At 44.0% G+C, this 18,944-nt stretch overlaps 1 protein-coding gene across 7 annotated transcripts in view; it reads right to left on the bottom strand.

The window, feature by feature from the left end:
• HMBOX1 (homeobox containing 1) overlaps window positions 1–18,944 on the bottom strand; it is a 144,256-nt gene that overhangs the window by 25,222 nt on the left and 100,090 nt on the right. For all 7 annotated transcript variants that reach the window (XM_074947411.1, XM_074947414.1, XM_074947412.1 and 4 more), the window contains one exon: window positions 10,508–10,661. In XM_074947411.1, coding sequence (XP_074803512.1) covers window positions 10,508–10,661 — 154 coding nt within the window. The remainder of the gene's footprint in view (window positions 1–10,507; window positions 10,662–18,944) is intronic.

Here is an 18,944-nt window from a genome sequence, read left to right as displayed (position 1 = left end):
CTGAAAAGTCTGCAGAAAGAAAACTCTTTAAATTACATAAGAATAGGGATTCTTGGGATTGGGATATTAAAGGAATTGTTGGGAACTTTCGAAGGACTTAACAAAAACCAAATGACTGAATTTCAACCGTAACATTTGTCCAATGTAGATAAATGCAGGATGATGCACATTGGAAGGAGCAATTTTCAACTTCTTCTGTGCATTAACTGGTTCTAAATTAACTGTAAGCTACTCAGGAACAAGACCTAGGTATTACTGTGCACAGCTCAAAACATACACTCAATCAATCTACACCAGTGGCCAACAAAGCAAAAAAGAAGTTAGGTTGTTTTAGGAAATGTTAGAGACTAATCCTGAAAATATTTTCATATTGATATCAATTGATAGCATGCCCTCCCCTGGCATACTGCAATTGGTTCTGGTCGGCTCCTCTTTACCCAAATGGGGTCTCAAACAGAACATAGCAGAAACGAGAAAGGTCCATAAAAAGGCAAAGAATGTTATTACAGGCATGGAAAGACTTCCAATATCAGGAGAGGAATTGAATTCTTTAGTTCAGCGAGGAAATAAATAAAAAGTGATCCGACAGTCATATATAAAACAAATGATACAGAGCAGGTAAAGGAGGTGCTCCGTTATATCCTCTCTCGGTATGCAAAGGGATAGGCAGTGAAATTTTTAAAAAGCAACACATTAAAAACTGATAAAAGGGAAATTCTTTATTCTTTGTCTAATTCGCCTGTGGTTCTCACAAAGTACTCTAAAGAACTTAGATTCAAGAAGGATTAGATATGTATATGAATAATAAGAATGCCCACACCGACCCTAGTCAGGATAAAAATTGATGCTGAATATCAATTTTTACCCATAGCTGTGTAATCACCAAAAGTGTCTATTTTGGGGGGAATGGGGAAAAAAGGGGTGGGACTACATCTTCCTCTAAAGCATCCGATCAATGTAAAACACAGACGGATTTTCGATCTGATCTGCTATAGCAATTCCAGTGCTGCTAGGACAAGACTCTCTTCTTAAGGTCTCATCTGAAATCATAGATTTGCTGCTTCTCACCTGCATGAGCAGGACGGAAGAATACTACACTGCCTGGACTAGTACTGGAGAAAGATGGGAGAGTGTCAAGATTCGATATGGGGAGCTGCCCATTTTAAAATGTATTGTTACAGTATCAGGTAATGCTGCTATAGTTCAGATTGTTATGAAGTGTAACCAGTAGTTAGCTACGAGGATATTTTTTCTTTTATTGAAGAAAAAAAAAAAAGAAAATTAAGTTACAAAAGGCTCCAAAACTCTCCTCAAAAGAGAAATAACCCATTAGGTGCAAAATCCTTACAAGACAGCATTGCCTGTTGAGCTGTTTGAACATAAGTTTTAGTATGTATTATATTTTACTGTGTGCAATCTGATTGAAAAAACTGGGATTTGATCATTACTGATTAGAACAGAAAGCTAATTGCATAGTATGCATGTCTAAAATGGAACATGCTCGATGTAATCCAAAATAAGGAAGGCACTATCCAGCAAGAATAATACAGCTGCTCTTGCATTTTATAAAAACATATAGCGGTGACCCTGAGTCCAAGCACTTGAGCTTCTAAGTAGTAAAAAGCCCTTGCTGTTGTGTCTAAACTATGACATGTCCTTTTAGTCAATATGGTGTGTAGGTGCCTGCCCTGGAGGATCTCAATAGCACTTCACAAATATGAACAGCAAATAATAAATTAGCTTGCCATTCCTTCCACAGGCCTCAAAGCATGTAATGAAGTGAGCCTCCAACTGGGCTTGATCCTGCAGAACTTCAAAAGATGAAAGTCAACAGCAAGACTTGAGGATCCCGCAATCGACTTCAATGGGAGCTTTGGGCCCATGGCGTCTTGCAGGAGGTATTCCCCCCTCTGTGTGTGTGCTGGTGATGCAGATCATTATTTTAGAGATGGGGAAAGCCAGGCACAGAAGGGTTCAGTGACTCACCCAAGATCACACCATAAGACAGTGGCCAAAGTTTGACTGTCCACAGGCTCCAGTTCTATCCACTTGCTCATGCTGCTTCTCCAAAATCAAGCTGAGGAACACAAGTGGAATTTCTGAGCTAACTAGTGGCATCTGCCATATTGACAAGAGAGCAACGTTCTGTCTCTACCAGTATGTGAAGAGACTGAAAACCAGTTCCCTTCTGCTCTGTTGCCAGGCTGGGAAGGGAGGAACAAGCAGAGCCCTAAACTTAGATCCCTCTTGAACACTAGGCAGGAAACAGGGTACATCTACACTGCCCTGCAGGTGTGTGTGATGGTGGGTGCAAATAGCAGAGTGCACCAAAGGGGTGCATTGTAACTCCTCCATGTGGATGCTGCAGGCATGAACTAAAAGGTTCATGCTTTGTATTAATGTAATCCTCTTTAAACAGGATTACATTAATGGTTCCCAGTTCTCATTAATGTAATCCTGTTTGAAGAGGATTACACTAAGGTGAACTAGGAACCTTTTAGTTCACGCCAGCAGTGTCCACATGGGGGTATTACAGTGCCGCACTTTGGTGCACACTGCTCTTCACACCCTTGTCACCTGATCTGCAGAGCAGTGTTGACAAGCCCTTAGATCTCCCGTGGGACCAATATCAAGGTTCTGCAACAAACCAGAACTCATGGGATAAAATTAACAAAGGCAATTTTCCTATTTCACAAGCTAATAGATCTCTTTCTCCCCAGGGAAGCAGTGAGAGCCCAGTGCTTGGGACAGTGACAGTAATAATGCTCATAAGCAGAATAATTTTTTAATAATGAGTGTCAATGCAGACATCGCTCACTCCTCACCATGGGACTCAAGCTTGCTTATTCTGCATGCCAGCAGATACTGGGTGCACTGCAGAAGGTGCTGCACTAGTCACGTCATGCAGCCAATGCACAAAGTAACAGTGACTGTTTTTGGAGGGAAGTGGGTACAATCCTCTTTAGCCAGCGGGATGGTCATTGTGACATGGGGCCACTCCAGGTGAGCAGAGAGCGTAAGAGAGGAGAACTATTGAGGCTTAGTTATTTTTGATTGTTGGTACCTTCCCTAATATGTATGTGGGTCCATCTACACTGCAATCAGAGGTGTGACTGCAGCATGTGCGGACACACCCAAGCTAGCTTTGATTTAGGTAGCTGAAACAACAACAACAGGAAGAAAAGGAGGACTTGTGGCACCTGAGAGACTAACAAACTTATTTGAGCATAAGCTTTCGTGAGCTACAGCTGACTTCATCGGATGCATGGAGTGGAAAAAAATCAACAACAATAGGGAAGCCACAGCAGCACGAGCTATACAACCCTGCCTGAAACCCTGGGGATGCACTTGAGTGGTTAGCTCATGCTGCTGCAGCTTCCCTGCTATTGTTATTTGAGCTAGCTTGGGTATGTCTGTGCGGTACAGTCACACCTATGATTGAAGGGTAGCATAGACACACCCTGTGTGAGTCTCCCAAGCATACAATTCAAATCCCTTCTTCTGCTTCCTCATCAAGTATAAACTCCCCATCCTCATCTCCATCCCCCTCTTCCACTCTCTGCTTTACACTCCTTTCACGCAGTTCCTGTAAGCCTGGAAAGGCATACTTAGCCTGACTTTCAACTGGCCAATAAACATTTCTCCCTTCCCCACTGTAATGTAGAAATAATGAGGGGCGGGGGAGAGGGAAGAAACAAAAATAACCCAAAGCAGAACTATGAAGCTACCTAGACCATCCCTCTGCCATTGATGGGCTGTCCCTGCAATTTTTGAGGGAGAGGAAAGGGGAGAGGAGGCAGCTGGGTGTGGAAGAATGAGCAATGGTTGCAGAGTCAGGAAGTCTCATCCCAGCTCTACTGCCGATTCACTTTGTGGCCTTGAACAAGTTGTTTCACGTCTGACTCAGTTTTCCATCTGTAAAATGGAGCTAGTGTTTATCGACATCTCTGAAGGGCTGTGAGGATTAGTGAGTTAATGTTTGTGCAGTGCTTTGAACTTGTAAACGCCAAGTATTTTTTAATGTCTAGATTGATTTAACCAGATGCTAGTCTAGGTCTTTGTCTGGTATAGGTTGTTTCTTCTTTAAGTTCCTTCGGGAGGAGGGATAGCTCAGTGGTTTGAGCATTGGCCTGCTAAACCCAGGGTTGTGAGTTCAATCCTTGAGAGGGCCATTTGGGATCTGGGGCAAAAACTGGGGATTGGTCCTGCTTTGAGCAGGGGGTTGGACTAGATGACCTCCTGAGGTCCCCTCCAACCCTGATATTCTATGATTCTATGAACAAAGCCAAAGTAGAAATAAAACTCAAAACCTTATTACTTAGGCAATCCATAAATAAATAGTGCTGTACACACATTAATTGCATCACTGATGTAACAGCTTTGTTTACAATAGCATGTACAAGTTGTGTGTGTTATTTTTATTTAAACATGTTCCAGCTTCATAGAATGGTTGTCAAAAGAAAACACTGCCCCTCCAAACCGGCAATGGAATGCATACAGGAACTCCTCACTTAACGTCGTAGGTACGTTCCTGAAAAATGCGACTTTAAGCGAAACGATGTTAAGCGAATCCAATTTCCCCATAAGAATTAATGTAAATGGGGGGATTAGGTTCCAGGGAAATTTTTTTCACCAGACAAAAGACTATATTATATTATATATATATATATACACACACACACAGTATAAGTTTTAAACAAACAATTTAATACTGCACACAGCAATGATGATTGTGAAGCTTGGTTGAGGTGGTGGGGTCAGAGGGTGGGATATTTGCCAAGGAATGCCTTGCTGCTAAATGATGAACTAGCACTTGGCTGAGCCCTCAAGGGTTAACTCTCACACTCTACAATGCAGCAGGAAAGGAGGGAGGGCAGACAGAGACAGAGACATGGCAGTGGGGAGAGGGACAGCTGCACTGCCCGCAATTGATAGCCTGATGGGCAGCTGCTGCACAGGGAACTTAGGGGAGCGGGGAGCTGCTAGGGGGGCTGCCGGTCCACCTTTGTTCCAAGCCTCCACCAGCGTGCTGCAACGGGCTGCTCTTCCTGCAAGCAGTGGACAAAGCAGGTGGCTGCCAAACAACGTTAGAAGGGAGCATCGCACAATTTTAAACGAGCATGTTCTCTAATTGATCAGCAACGTAACAACGAAACAACGTTAACTGGGACGACTTTAAGCGAGGAGTTCCTGTACTTGTATAAAGGATGTCATTTTGAAAAGGCCTCTACAGAATGCCTTGAAATGGGTATGTTCTCCCAAGTTGATTTGGCTGCTACCGCTAGACGGCACAGCATTAATGAAAAGCCTGCAAAAGGAGGGAAACTGAGTTCTGAGGTATATAATTAGAGGGAAAAGCACAGACGTGTTTAAAAAAAAACCAGAAATGGTTTCATTAAAAAAATATATATATCTATCCCCCAGGGAACTCTCAGTCTGACAGTTCTAATGAGAGAAGCTGAAAGAAACAAGGGTGATTTTGATGCTGTGGAAAGAATCTTTGGGACTAGATGTAATAGAGAAAAACACAAACCTGCAGAAGAAACAGACTTTCAAGCCTAACTTCAGGTTCCAACCGAAACGATTACTATAATCTTAGCTTTGTTCCCAAAGGAGGGTGAACCATACCACACCACCACCACACATACAACTCAGCATATTTCATGAGCAGCTGGCTAGAGAAGAGAACGTTCCCTGCAGGTCAAGGTTGATATCACTGGCAAGGCAGCATGAGGGAGCTCGCATTGCAGTTGTCTGAACCACACCTTGTTTGCAGTTAAATATAGAACTTCACTTTCCGGAACTATTGCTCCTCTTAACCTTCAGAGCATAAATATTCAGAAAGAAATTAAAAAAAAAACAACAGAAAGAAAGACCTTCTAAATCTATTGTCCGAAACCCAAGCCTAACAACTAATAAAACTGTCCTGGGAGAAATTCCAAAAAGCAGCAAAGACAGGAGAATTGAATTACAGAAACCACAAGCAGCATTCTGGAAATCCAGAATAAACTCATTAGACCCTTTGATACACATGCACTGTATATAACCACACGTATCCATGGCATGAAAGTACACTCACGGGGCCTGATTCTGATCTCACATAAACCAGTTTGACACCAAGTGTAATTCCACAAGAGTTGCAGCTGATTTACACAAATCAAAACCAGGAACGCTGCCAAATGAAACCATCACATTCCTTATGCAGTTCAAGAGCCACATCTGGAGTGGTGCTGTACACCCATGATGCCCATTCAATGCACCAGTGGTACTAAATATGTGATTGCAGGATCCTTTGTAGACACAGGAACAAACACAAACAAAAGGGGTGTGGAAGGGACAGTCCTGGGTGTGTCTTTGATGAAATTGATAAACATGGCGTGTCGGTTGATCCTCATAATTCAACTAGACTATGCATCTGTGACCAAAGACACATTTACCTTTGGCACAGCAGTCGGCCAGCCAGCGCTCACTTTAACAGTGCAAAAGCAACTTCAGACGGTCATTCCTTGGGCAAATGGAGAGGATGCACACTGGGTCACTGGAGACATGATGCACTTTTTAAAACAGCATGTCTTGCCCTTGGCCAGGAATTGGTTGGCATGTGCCCTAGTCCACAGCAGAGTTAACTTAAACAACGAAGAGTGCACAGGAGAACAAGGACTGCACAGTAATGCTCAGACAAATATCACATGGAAAGCTAGAAGCATCCAAGAAGAGCCCGTGAGGCCCACTTAAAAGCAGTCACTGTGTGCTCAATGCGACACACCAACAGCACTTCAGTGTTTTCCATGAGTGGCACATCAGACTACCAGGTGCTATGAGGACACAAAACAAGGGAACGTGTCTAACTGGTAAGGAAAATCCTTTGGTCTACTGAGTTGGGTCAACTGCCTCCACTAGCAGCCAAATCCTAGAGATGAAGAAGCAAACCACCAGTGTGAAGCAACCAGATCACTGTGCAGTGTTATACGCTATAAACAGAAGCGGAAAAATTCCTTTCTGTTCCCAGTGGTAATCAGCACTGGCCAGGCATCAGGAAACCTGGCTGTGTAAGCATGTATTATGAGTCATAAAATTGGTGGGCCTGGGGACTGTGGTAACATGTAAGTGTATAATGTGTGCAACATCCCTGAGCTCCTACTCAGGTGTTTCCCCTGCTTTAGGCAATGTATTTGCACGTGTCAGTGATTAATATTTGTTTACAAAAACCCTTGCTGTATTGCAGCAGTGCCTAGAGTCAGGATCAGGTCACCATTGCAGGAGACACTGTGCAACCACACAGCAAAAGACAATCCCTGCCCCCAAGAGCTTACAATCTGAGACAAGATGCAAGGAATAAGTGTGGCAAACAAAGGAAAGAAGGCGCGGAAGGAGGGGGAGAAAGCAACGAAAATAAGATCACCTGGTTACATAGGTATCCTACTGCACAAGATGTTGGTTTCTGATAGTTTAAACAAACCAATTTTGACATTTTTTCTAATGCACAAAATTGTCCCTCCCTTACTGAGGTACAGCCAAACCATTATAGGCTGATTTTTTGTAGGTGTCAGAGGAGGGATCTGAAGGAGAAGAGGGTAGTGTTTAGCATTGTCTTTTTGTTCTGTAAAAAAAGAAAAGGAGTACTTGTGGCACCTTAGAGACTAACCAATTTATTTGAGCATAAGCTTTCGTGAGCTACAGCTCACTTCATCGGATGCATACTGTGGAAAATACAGAAGATGTTTTTATACACACAAACCATGAAAATAATGGGTGTTTATCACTACAAAAGGTTTTCTCTCCCCCCACAAAAGAGAAAACCTTTTGTAGTGATAAACACCCATTTTTTTCATGGTTTGTGTGTATAAAAACATCTCCTGTATTTTCCACAGTATGCATCCGATGAAGTGAGCTGTAGCTCATGCTCAAATAAATTGGTTAGTCTCTAAGGGGTGCCACAAGTACTCCTTTTCTTTTTTTGCGAATACAGACTAACACGGCTGTTACTCTGAAACCTTTTTGTTCTGTGTTTGTTCAGTGCCTAGCACAATGGCAGCTTGGTGCACAGCTAGGGCTCCTAGGTGCTACAGTAATACAAAACAACATAATAATCATTGTAACTGGGGGGGCAGGGAGACATGTTTCCTTGCCCCAAAGAGCTTCAATTCTAAATCAGAGAGACCGCACAGTAGACACAGTGAATTAAACGTCCAGCCTCGAAGTGGTGCAGAACTGCAACTTCGCTGTCATTTCCCAAATATCACCTTGCAGAGGGGACACTCGGTTGTAAAAGTACTTCACAACTTTTTGTTTTAATGCTAAACCTCTGACCCATTATATTTAAGGGACAAAGTAAGGAAAGGGGAAGAGAAATGAAGAGGAAAACACCGTTGGAGTGACTCTCCTACGGGTCTCACGCTATATTAACTACTTACCTAGTTAGTGCAAACTCTGCTGAAGGCTATGCGACTCTGCACTGATGCAAGGCTCTGCACTATCAGCTTCCAGTAAAGGATGGGGCCTTCCATTACACAGACTCTTCAGGGCAGGCACAGGTTTACCATTTAAGAGAAGCATTTATGGGGAACAGATTTAACAAACCACAGATAGACACTGGTGGAGTCTCAAGAGAAGACTTGGAGACAATTGCTATTTACAGACCCCAAGACTGCAAAGCCTCACTTCTGTGGATTGTCTCATTACTTCACCAAGACCATCCCTGTGAGTAAAACACTTTTGCTTGAGGAAGGGTGGCAGCACTGGGCCCCCAAGGTAGTTAACATTGTGGACTCAGCATCAGTAAAAGCAGGCTGACTCCTGTTAGGTGACAGAGCTCAGTGTCTGAGTGAAGGAAAGGAGAAGTGTTTTATACAGTGAAAGTGCCCCCACAAATAGAGAGCACATATTTCAGAACCTGAAAGTGGCTGAGAGCCTCCATCTCTTTAGGAGCTGAAAGTGTTGATCCCCCCCGGAGGTGCAGAGCCCCTTTGCAGGATCAGGCCCTTGCTATGTCAGAGTTAGGAGGCAGGCATCAATGTGCGTCAGAGAGAACAAAACCCTATGTGAATTTTTGAACACCATATAGGTTGGAGGCATGATTGTGGCCCTCACCAAGTGCTCTGCTGGGTGTGCAAATGCCATCGATACTATAGCAATGAGCGTGACATGCATGAATAACTTGATTGTTGCTGTTGCACTAGGCGCTTCAGCTGCCTTTATGAAAAGGAGCTGAACTGCTCCTTATTGCTACATCCCCATAACATGTGTATCCTATTTTACTCCCCGGGGTTGAGCTGGAAGATGGCATGAAAAAAACCTGCAGCTTCAATTTTGACTTTCATGGTCTATGTAACCTCTCATGTTTACGGGTTAAAATTATGGGATGTTTAATATTTTATTATTTACAATATCTTAATCTTCCCTAGGTTCTAGAACATGTCTAGCAGGAAAATACTAAACACAACAGCCCAAATGCCGCACAGTAGACAGGCTTGGATAAAGAGGTATTTGTCTAAACCCAGCAACATTTGCAGGATCCTCTGTGCCCTAACTGCAGATCCTCTTCTCACAAGGGTTTGGGCCTGTTGCTGTATGGAGCTTCCAGATTCCCGGGTGCTCACAGCCAAGTCCATTACCAGGGACAAGCTTAATGCCCAGTGTGCCCCACACTCCAAAGTTGGAAGACTGAAGGGGGGGGGAGGGGGCAATTGCCTCCCAGCAATTTAGTCTTTACAAGGAATAAGCACTTACCCCTACGTGGTCACTCTGTACACTCTGGGCCTTTCGCAGCTACCAATTTAGACACTAGAGAGATTCTGACGTGAGCAGAGGGCAAAGGCAAAGCATGCAGGCAGACCTTGCGAGGAGAGTGCTTAATTTCTGCAAGGCTGAAGAGCTGGGAGTTCTAATGACCACTTGCTACTCTGCTTATGTATTTGAATGGATCTACCTTGCCCTGTATTGTTCCCTGCCAACATCCAGGGCTGTAATAGTCTTCTGGGCAGGGAACTTGTTACTTATCAGACAAAGCTCTCTTACACAGCACTGTATATGGACATGGTGCTGTACAAATGCCAGCATAAAATATTAGTTTTATCTGTTTGAGGTAGGATCTGCAAAATGGAAAGAGCTGCACAATACAAAGCAAAGATCATTCAGACTCCCATCTAGACAGAGCCTGAATTAGCTTGAATGAAAGCTCCCTGGAAAGCTAAGGAAGAGCTGAACAACAAAGACCTGGAAGGATCCGCAAACTGAACCAAGGGCAAGGCTTCCCAAGGGCTACGAAGAACGTTCAGCATGATCAAGAGGACTATGGCACGTAAATGCTTTACATGAAATGGGATGCAATAGTTCCTCCTAGTCCTCTGAATGAAAGAACAGGTCCAGGTAGCTAATTGGCTTGCACATTGCTGCAGCACACTCACAATAAAGCAGTTGTTACTCATCAGAGCAGGGACAAATAGTATCTCAATCTACTTCCATTTAATGCACGTCAAGGCCTTGGCAACCCCAAGGAGATACATACCTTTCCATAACTGCCAGGCACTCCTTTCTCCATGTGAACCGACTGCCTCGCCGTAGTCTGAAGGTCCCAGAGGTAGCTGTGACTGGGGGAGGCGTCTGTCTCCATTCTGGCTCTTCTACTGGGATTGGAGCAGGTCTCATACTTAACGTAGCCCCTAAAAACAAGAATAAATACTGTGTTTCCTAATGGACTGAAAATCTTGCTTCTCTTCTCAGTCCTGCTAATAAACAAACAACTGACTGGTGAAGCCATTCAAGCCAAAGATAAAACAAACACATTAAAGACACATAAGGCCAGATTGTGTCCTCACACAGGCATGAATCAGGAGTTACCTTGTTGAAATCAATGGAGTTAAACTGGTCTAAGTCAGAGGAGAATCAAGCATGCAGTCTTCGTTATACCCACTTTGGAAGAGGCAATTTGCCCTCATCAAGATGGCCAGCTTCATATAGAATGTCTGAGCTATGCTCAGCGGGGACCCATTCCGGCTTTGCTTTGTGCTCTTTGGTCATGAACATAAGAACAGCCAGACTGAGTCAGACCAAAGGTCCATCTAGCCCAGTATCCTGCCTTCTGACACTATGCTGAAGTTAGTCTTACCAGCCTGTAATTGCTGAGATCGCCTCTGGAGCCTTTTTCAAAAATTGGCATCACATTAGCTATCCTCCAGTCATGTGGGACAGAAGCTGATTTAAATGATAAGTTACATACCATAGTTAGTAGTTCTTCAATTTCACATTTGAATTCCTTCAGAACTCTTGGATGAATACCATCTCGCCATGGTGACTTATTACTGGTTAATTTATCAACTTGTTCCAAAACCTCCTCTAATGACACCTGAATCTGGGACGATTTGTCACCTAAAAAGAAGGGCTCGGGTTTGGGAATCTCCCTCACGTCCTCAGTCATGAAAACCGATGCAAAGAATTCATTTAGTTTCTCCACAATGGTAGGAGAAATTAAATGAATGCTGCTGGCTACATTCTGGAGTGAACCATGGCAGAAATCTGGGGAGGGATGGCATGTGACCTTGCACCGCCCCCCAACCCCAGGTTGCCTCAGAAAGACATGGCACCAGGTACCAGGAGAGGGGGGTCCGTCCAGGGGGCCCAGCCAGACATGGAGGGCTGAGAGCGCCAGGCAGGGAGGGTCGGTCACCCCCTCATGTGAGAGAGGTGTATGAGAGTGTGTGTGTGTGTGTGGGGGGGGGATAGGGGTGTGGTTGTCACCCCTCCCCGTGTGGACCCTAAAGCCTTAAAGATAAGAAGGTAAATAAAAGGAATCCAACTACTCAGTATTTCTTTTTAACAGGGGCTCAGTCAACTTGATGTTAATTTGAATGCTTGTACTGCATAGTTCTGATTGATCGACATTGAACTCGCTTGTATTCGAGTAATTTTACCTGGTGCCCCATATTCAGCATAGGGAAATATGGTCACCCTATGTAATAGCCTTATCCCCCTTGACTGGTCCTTTAGCATCTCGACCATCCAGTGGCCCCATTCGTTATTTAGCAGGCTTCCTGCTTCTGAGGTATCTTAAAAAAAATTATGTTATTATTTTTTGAGTCTTTGGCTAGCTGTTCTTCAAAATCTTTTTGTGCCTTCCTAATTATATTTTTATACTTCACTTGCCAGAGTTTATGCTCCTTTCTATTTTCCTCAATAGGATTTAACTTCCACTTTGTAAAGGATGCTTTTTTGCCTCTGCTTCTTTTACTTTGCTGTTTAGCCACGGTGGCACTCTTTTGGTTCTCTTACTATGTTTTTTAATTTGGGGTACATATTTAATTTGGGTCTCTAGTATGGTGTCTTTAAAAAGTTTCCATGAAGCTTGCAAGGATTTCACTTTTGGCACAGTACCTTTTAATTTCTGTTTAACTAACTTCATTTTTGTGTAGTTCCCCTTTCTGTAATTAAATGCTCCCATGGTGGGCTGCTTTGGTGTTTCCCCACAAAAGGGATATTAAATTTTATTATGTTATGGTCACTATTAGCAAGCTGTTCATCTATATTCACCTCTTGGACCAGATTCTGTGCTCCACTTAGGGAAGGAGTCGGAATAGGGGCAGGGAAGGGGCGGAGTTGGGGCGGGGGCTTTGGGGAAGTGGTTGGAATGGGGGTGGGAGGGGCGAGCAGGGGTGGAGTGGGGGCGGGGCCGGGGGCAGAGTGGGGGTCAAGCACCCACCAGCGCCAGTAGAAGTCGGCGCCTATGCTCTACACTGTAGTTTTTTGCCATGCAAAATATTTACCCAGTTAAATGTATCATCATCGGCTGGTCGCACCATCATTTCAAAGTAGGTTTTTGGCCAACTTTTACCAATGCTGGTGCACGAATTTGTACATTCTTATGTTTCAGAAAAGTATCTGATGGACACTGCCCTTCAAACACAGAATTAATGGGTCAGCAAGAGTTGGGAAATGTTAGCTTCCCCTGCAGTGTCTTACCAACAAACCTCCCCCTGACCAGGAGCTGTGAGAGCAGAGGCTCTCTCCACCTGCTCAAAAGCAGGCAATTTGGTAGCAGTGCTCTCTCAGAAATCAGATGAAAATGAAAGAGCATTTCAGTGATGCTTAGCATCAAGGTAACAGCTGCAGAGTAATGATATTACATTAGTGTGTCTAAAATTTTTCTTAGGTAAAGGAGAAAAAAATGGAATAATTTTTTTTAAGAGCGTAAATCTGCTTCCATGTAAATCAGGCGCTGATACATTTACTTACTGAGTATAAAATGCTTTTTTTTTTTTTGGGGTAGTGATAGCCTTGGTGGATCAATTCACGCATTTCTCTTTTCCATGGGGCAACATCAGTAACAGCAGCATCCTGAAGTTGGCAGAAGCTGGAGAAATGTTTTCAGAACTGGGGATGAATATAGGCCACCACCTCAACACATACACATGAGATCCAGCACAAGGAAAACCATATAGGAGCATCAGGTGCTTGGAGCTTAGCTGCTGATAGGGGAAGTGCTGTTCAGCATAAACACTGTTGGCATGATCTTTGGTGAAAGAATCTGAGAGAGCTTCTCCTCTGAGCCCTTTGGTCACTTGTTCTTTTAACCTGCTGCCCCAAAGCATCACCTTGATTTTCTACCCACCCAGCTCTGCTTCTATAGTTTCTTTAAAAAAAGGCATAACATGCCATTTGTTCTATACTAAGGGCCAGATTCTTCAATTATACCAATGCACCTCCGCATGCAGATCCAGTTTACCTGTACCATGATGGGTGTATACAAAAGCCTATGACAGATCACAAGATCTGGCCCTAAAAACAGCAGATTTTTAAAAGAAGGGATACTGCTATGTTTTTGGCTCAGTAGATCCACAAAGTTAGGAAGCAATTAAATAAAAGTCTGAGAATTATGCCATAGCATATACATCAAAAGGTGATGCACTCTGTACGTGAAGAGAGAGAAATTGTGTGGGATAACATGTGGGGAAGCCCTATTCATAGAGCATATAGGACTAGCATCTCCTACCGTCATCCAATTCCAGATGTGACCTTGTCCATGCAATGAAATGGATGTGACTAAATTGTTCCCTGGAAGGACCACGTCTAGATATCAGAGAGGAGTTCAGTCTCCATGGCCCTTTCAGTGATTGGCCTTTGTGCTGAAATTGCCAGCTAGGTTACCTGTTTATTTTTTGTTCCCTTTCCCCTAATCTGCATCTTCTTGTGTGTCTGTCCTTACACTGTGAACGCCTGGGGGCAGGGACCATGTCCGCTTTTCATAGAGTTTAAAACCAGAAAGGACAACCGGATCATCTGTTCTGACCTCCTGTAAATTTCACCCTGCTGCCCCTATGCTGAGGCCATTGACTTCAGTTAAAGAATTTCAGTCCTCAAGAGACTAAACTATTCCATGCCACTGGCAGAGAACAGGAGAGACCAATGTGTCACCAAGGTCTGGGGTTCCAGCAACAGTAAGGAATTGATTAGGTGAGATATGCCCAGATGATCCTAACAGGCGATCTATGCCCTATGCTGCAGAGAAAGGCAAAATGCCCTTAAGGTCCCTGACAATCTGACCTGGGGAAAATATCCTTCCTGAGCCCAAATTTGGTGATCAGTTTGACCCAGAGCATGTGAGCAAGACATGCCAGCCAGGTAGCTAGGAAAGAGGGCTCTCTGTACTACCTAAGGGTGCTGATTCACTCTCTCTCGTCCTGTCTCTAGCTAGGGCTAACCTCGGATGCTTCAGAGGAAAGCGAACACCCATCCCCGCCCCCATACACCAAGAATACATCTGGACAATTGTGCACCTGGGAATAACATTCCTTCCTGACAACTAGCTGAAGCCTTGCAGTGCGAGATCTGATGATAGCTATTGTCTTAATTGAGAGGCGCAAGTGTTCTGAGCGTGTTGAGGACAATGCTGAGTTTCCTGTTCTCTCCATGAAGGAAGGGGATGAATAGGGGGATCTGCAGATTCACACACTCCAAGGCCAGAAGGGACCAACAAAACCATCCAGCCCAGCGCTTCCCCACCCTCACAGGTGGTAGAATTTCCCCAAGAAGCCGGATTAAAGCATATCTTTTAGGCTACGTATACACTGCAGCTCAGAGGTGTAATACCCAGCTCAGGTAGATGTACACAAGCTAGCTTGAAAGCTAAATGTGGCAATGTGGCTGCAGCAGCATGGGCTAGCCACCCAAGCACAACCCCATCTGAGACCCCAGGTACATATTCAGGCAGCTAACGGGAGCTGCTGCCATGGCCATGCTGCTACTTGAGCAGAGCTAGTGCGTGTATGTCTACCCGGACTGGGAATGACCCACCCCAGCTGCAGTGCAGACGCACCCTTGGAAAGATATCCAATCTTGTTTTAAAGATTACGTGCTGGTGAGTCCACCACCTTCACTGCAAAGCTGTCCCAATGTTCAATTAGCATCACTGCTAGGAAACTGCATCTCATTTCAAGGCTGAAATTTTCTACCTTCAACTTCCAGCCACTAGCTCTTGTTTTGCCTTTGTCAACAAGGTTGAAAAGCCCCTTCTATCAGATGCCTTTCCCATGTGTAAGAACCTAGACACAGTGATCACATCATATCACCTCTCCACCTTTCCTTTGACAAGCTGAATACGTTAAGCTCCTTAAGCCTCACGTCGAGGAGCTGGAAAACAAGCTTTATGATCGCTTTTGTGGCCCTCCTTTGAACTCTCCTGCGTGTTTCAAAACTCTCTTGAAGTCTGGACACCAGAACTGGACACAGTGATCCAGCAGCTGTCTTTGAGTGTTTGGAGAATGCTCAGTTCAACCCCAGTGCTACGCTAAAGAAACAACAACATTTTTTAAAAAGTGCCAAGCATGATGGTTTTTCCAGTGTGGACACGGGTTCATTGGGACCTGCCCTGAACCCATCTCATTTCACAGGTCACTGACTTCTTATCATGTGATAACTTTTGGCCATTACTGAGCTGGGCTGGATTTGAAACTGCAACCTAGACAGTGAAAGACTTTTTGCAATTTTACAGACAAGCCCATCGTTTAGATACAAGCTCTTCAGCACAGGAGATCTGTTCTCTGTGAAACGCTTAGCACGCTTGATGCACTATAAAAGAACGAATCATACCATCGCAACCCTAATACAAAAGCTCTTGGGACAGCCAGCATCTTACTTTTTCATAAGCTTTTCTTTTAGAGCCAGACAAGGGCTCCCATGGCATTAAAATGATGGAAGATGCTACATGTTGCTGACAGCTGCCTCTCTCTTCAACCTGGCAGCACACACAGCCTTGGCCAAGATGACTATTTCTGCCTTCCTATTAATTGATTGGCAGAAAAAAAAAAACAGCTTAAATGTGGGCAATCAGACCACATATTGTAGTCTTAATACATCATTTCTACAGCCTGCCCACTCTGTCACAGCCCAGAGAGAAGGTGCCAAGGTTACTAAGCAATGAACATCTCACACTGCCCCCTGCTCCCAACCACACTAATAAGGCCAACCTTAATTAATTTTTTTATTTCAAAACATGGGTATGGGAAGATTTGTTAGAACAATGCAAGACTTCACTGATGCAGTAATGCTTAAATTTGGTTCCAAAACATAGAATATCATGGTTGGAAGGGAGCTCAGGAGGTCATCTAGTCCAATCCCCTGCTCAAAGCAGGGCCAATCCCCAACTAAATCATCCCAGCCAGGGCTTTGTCAAGCCTGACTTTAAAAACCTCTAAGGAAGGAGATTCCACCACCTCCCTAGGTAACCCAATCCAGTGCTTCACCACCCTCCTAGTGAAAAAGTTTTTCCTAATATCCAACCTAGACCTCCCCCACTGCAACTTGAGACCATTAATCCTTGTTCTGTCATCTGCTACCACTGAGAACAGTCTAGAGCCATCCTCTTTGGAACCCCAGTTTCAGGTAGTTGAAAGCAGCTATCAAATCTCCCCTCATTCTTCTCTTCAGCAGACTAAATATCGCCAGTTCCCTCAGCCTCTCCTCATAAGTCATGAGCTCCAGCCCCCTAATCATTTTTGTTGCCCTCCGCTGGACTCTTTCCAGTTTTTCCACATCCTTCTTGTAGTGTGGGGCCCAAAACTGGACACAGTACTCCAGATGAGGCCTCACCAATGCCGAATAGAGGGGAATGATCACGTCCCTCGATCTGCTGGCAGTGCTCCTACTTATAACAGCCCAAAATGCCGTTAGCTTTCTTGGCAACAAGGGCACACTGTTGCCTCATATCCAGCTTCTCGTCCACTGTAACCCCTAAGTCCTTTTCTGCAGAACTGCTGCCTAGCCACTCGGTCCCTAGTCTGTAGCGGTGCATGGGATTCTTCCATCCTAAGTGCAGGACTCTGCACTTGTCCTTGTTGAACTTCATCAGATTTCTTTTGGCCCAATCCTCTAATTTGTCTAGGTCCCTCTGTATCCTATCCCTACCCTCCAGCGTATCTACCACTCCTCCCAGTTTAGTGTCGTCTGCAAACTTGCAGAGGGTGCAGTCCATGCCATCCTCCAGATCATGAATCATTATAAACATATTTATGAAGTGCCAAACAGGTGCTCAGCCCTCCACAAAACATGACATAGTCCCTGCCCCAAAAATGCCCCATCTCAATAAAAAAGTATCACTGTTAATTAGATTAAATGTAAGACATTCCAATATCAACTGATCGTAATATTTTGCACTGAGTATTTCTTTACACAAAATCTGCCTTCATCCCCATCTGCAACTGCTTCCATAAAGAAAAACACAAGTGCGAACACATAAAATGACCTATCAGTTTTGCAGCATTATCATTAATTCCAGTGTCCTCTCCTCCAGAAAACCATTGATCATCAAGTTGGGAGCAAGATTATTATATCTAGTAGGAACAATATAGCCCTATTATTGCATCAGAGTTAAAATATTTCCCATAACTAGTTTTCTTTCATAACAAGCTAGTTTATCTGAGGCTGTCTGAACAAGAGTAACAAGCAAAGACACTAGAAAGATGTAGAGACTATCCATGGAGAAAAGCTAAACAGCGAAGAATATATACCAAAGGCCAGACAAAGCTGGGAGCCAACAAAAGCTTTGGAAGAGCTGAGCCCGCTTCTGTATTAATAGCAGAGAACATTACAAAATCTTGTTGGTCTAAGGCTTCAAAACACAAAATTGCTAGATTAGCAGATACAGGACTGTATGCGAGTGATTTAAAGCATAACCCACCTATGTAGCACTGCTATATAATAGAAAAGAAGAAAAAAAGAAGTCATTTTTTGCAGTATTTATATTTCTTTTCTGTCTCTGCCTTACAGTAGCATCCAGAGACTATCATCATGTTGGTGCCGTACACACACATAGAAAGAGACCGTCCCTTCCCCGAAAAGCTTACAGTCTAAATAGACAAGACAGATAAAGGAAGTATTATCCCCACTTTACAGATGGGAATGGAGGCACAGAGAGTTTAAGTGACTTGCCCAAGGTCACACAGCAAGTGTGCGAGAGCCAGGGACTGAACCCACATCTCGTGAGTGCAGTGTCTTAACCATAAAACCATCCTTCCTCTCGAGGTCCCAGGTTGATTTTATCTACCTTCCTGGCCCGTCAAAACTGTTCCTGCTCTACAGGAAGGGAGTGTCTTTTTCAGTGTTACTCAGCTGAATTCAGCCTGAGAGATGCCAAAAAGGGACAGGTCTGTAGGTATACATTTACCTAAATAAGAATTAAACTGAGAAAGAGAAAGTAGCTCCCATGCCCCATTGTCACCAAAGAACTCCCAATTCCCAATGTGACACCACAGCTTGGAGTAAACGAGTCACAGAAGGGAAAGGGATACAGTTGCCTTTCAAGCTGCTGGCATTGTAGGGGAGACAACAAGAAGAAAAACAGAGAAAACGAAGCATGCCTCTCTGTAGAAAGTTAGAAAACAGAAAAGGCACATGCCGATAATTTAATTTTCTGAGTTCTTTGGAAAAAGGGCTGTGTTTTAGTGAATGGTCGTACA

Source organism: Natator depressus, chromosome 3 (assembly GCF_965152275.1).
Source record: "Natator depressus isolate rNatDep1 chromosome 3, rNatDep2.hap1, whole genome shotgun sequence".
Classification (NCBI taxonomy): domain Eukaryota; kingdom Metazoa; phylum Chordata; order Testudines; family Cheloniidae; genus Natator; species Natator depressus.
Note: the sequence above shows the minus strand (reverse complement) of the source record. Positions and strands in the feature narration are given on the sequence as shown.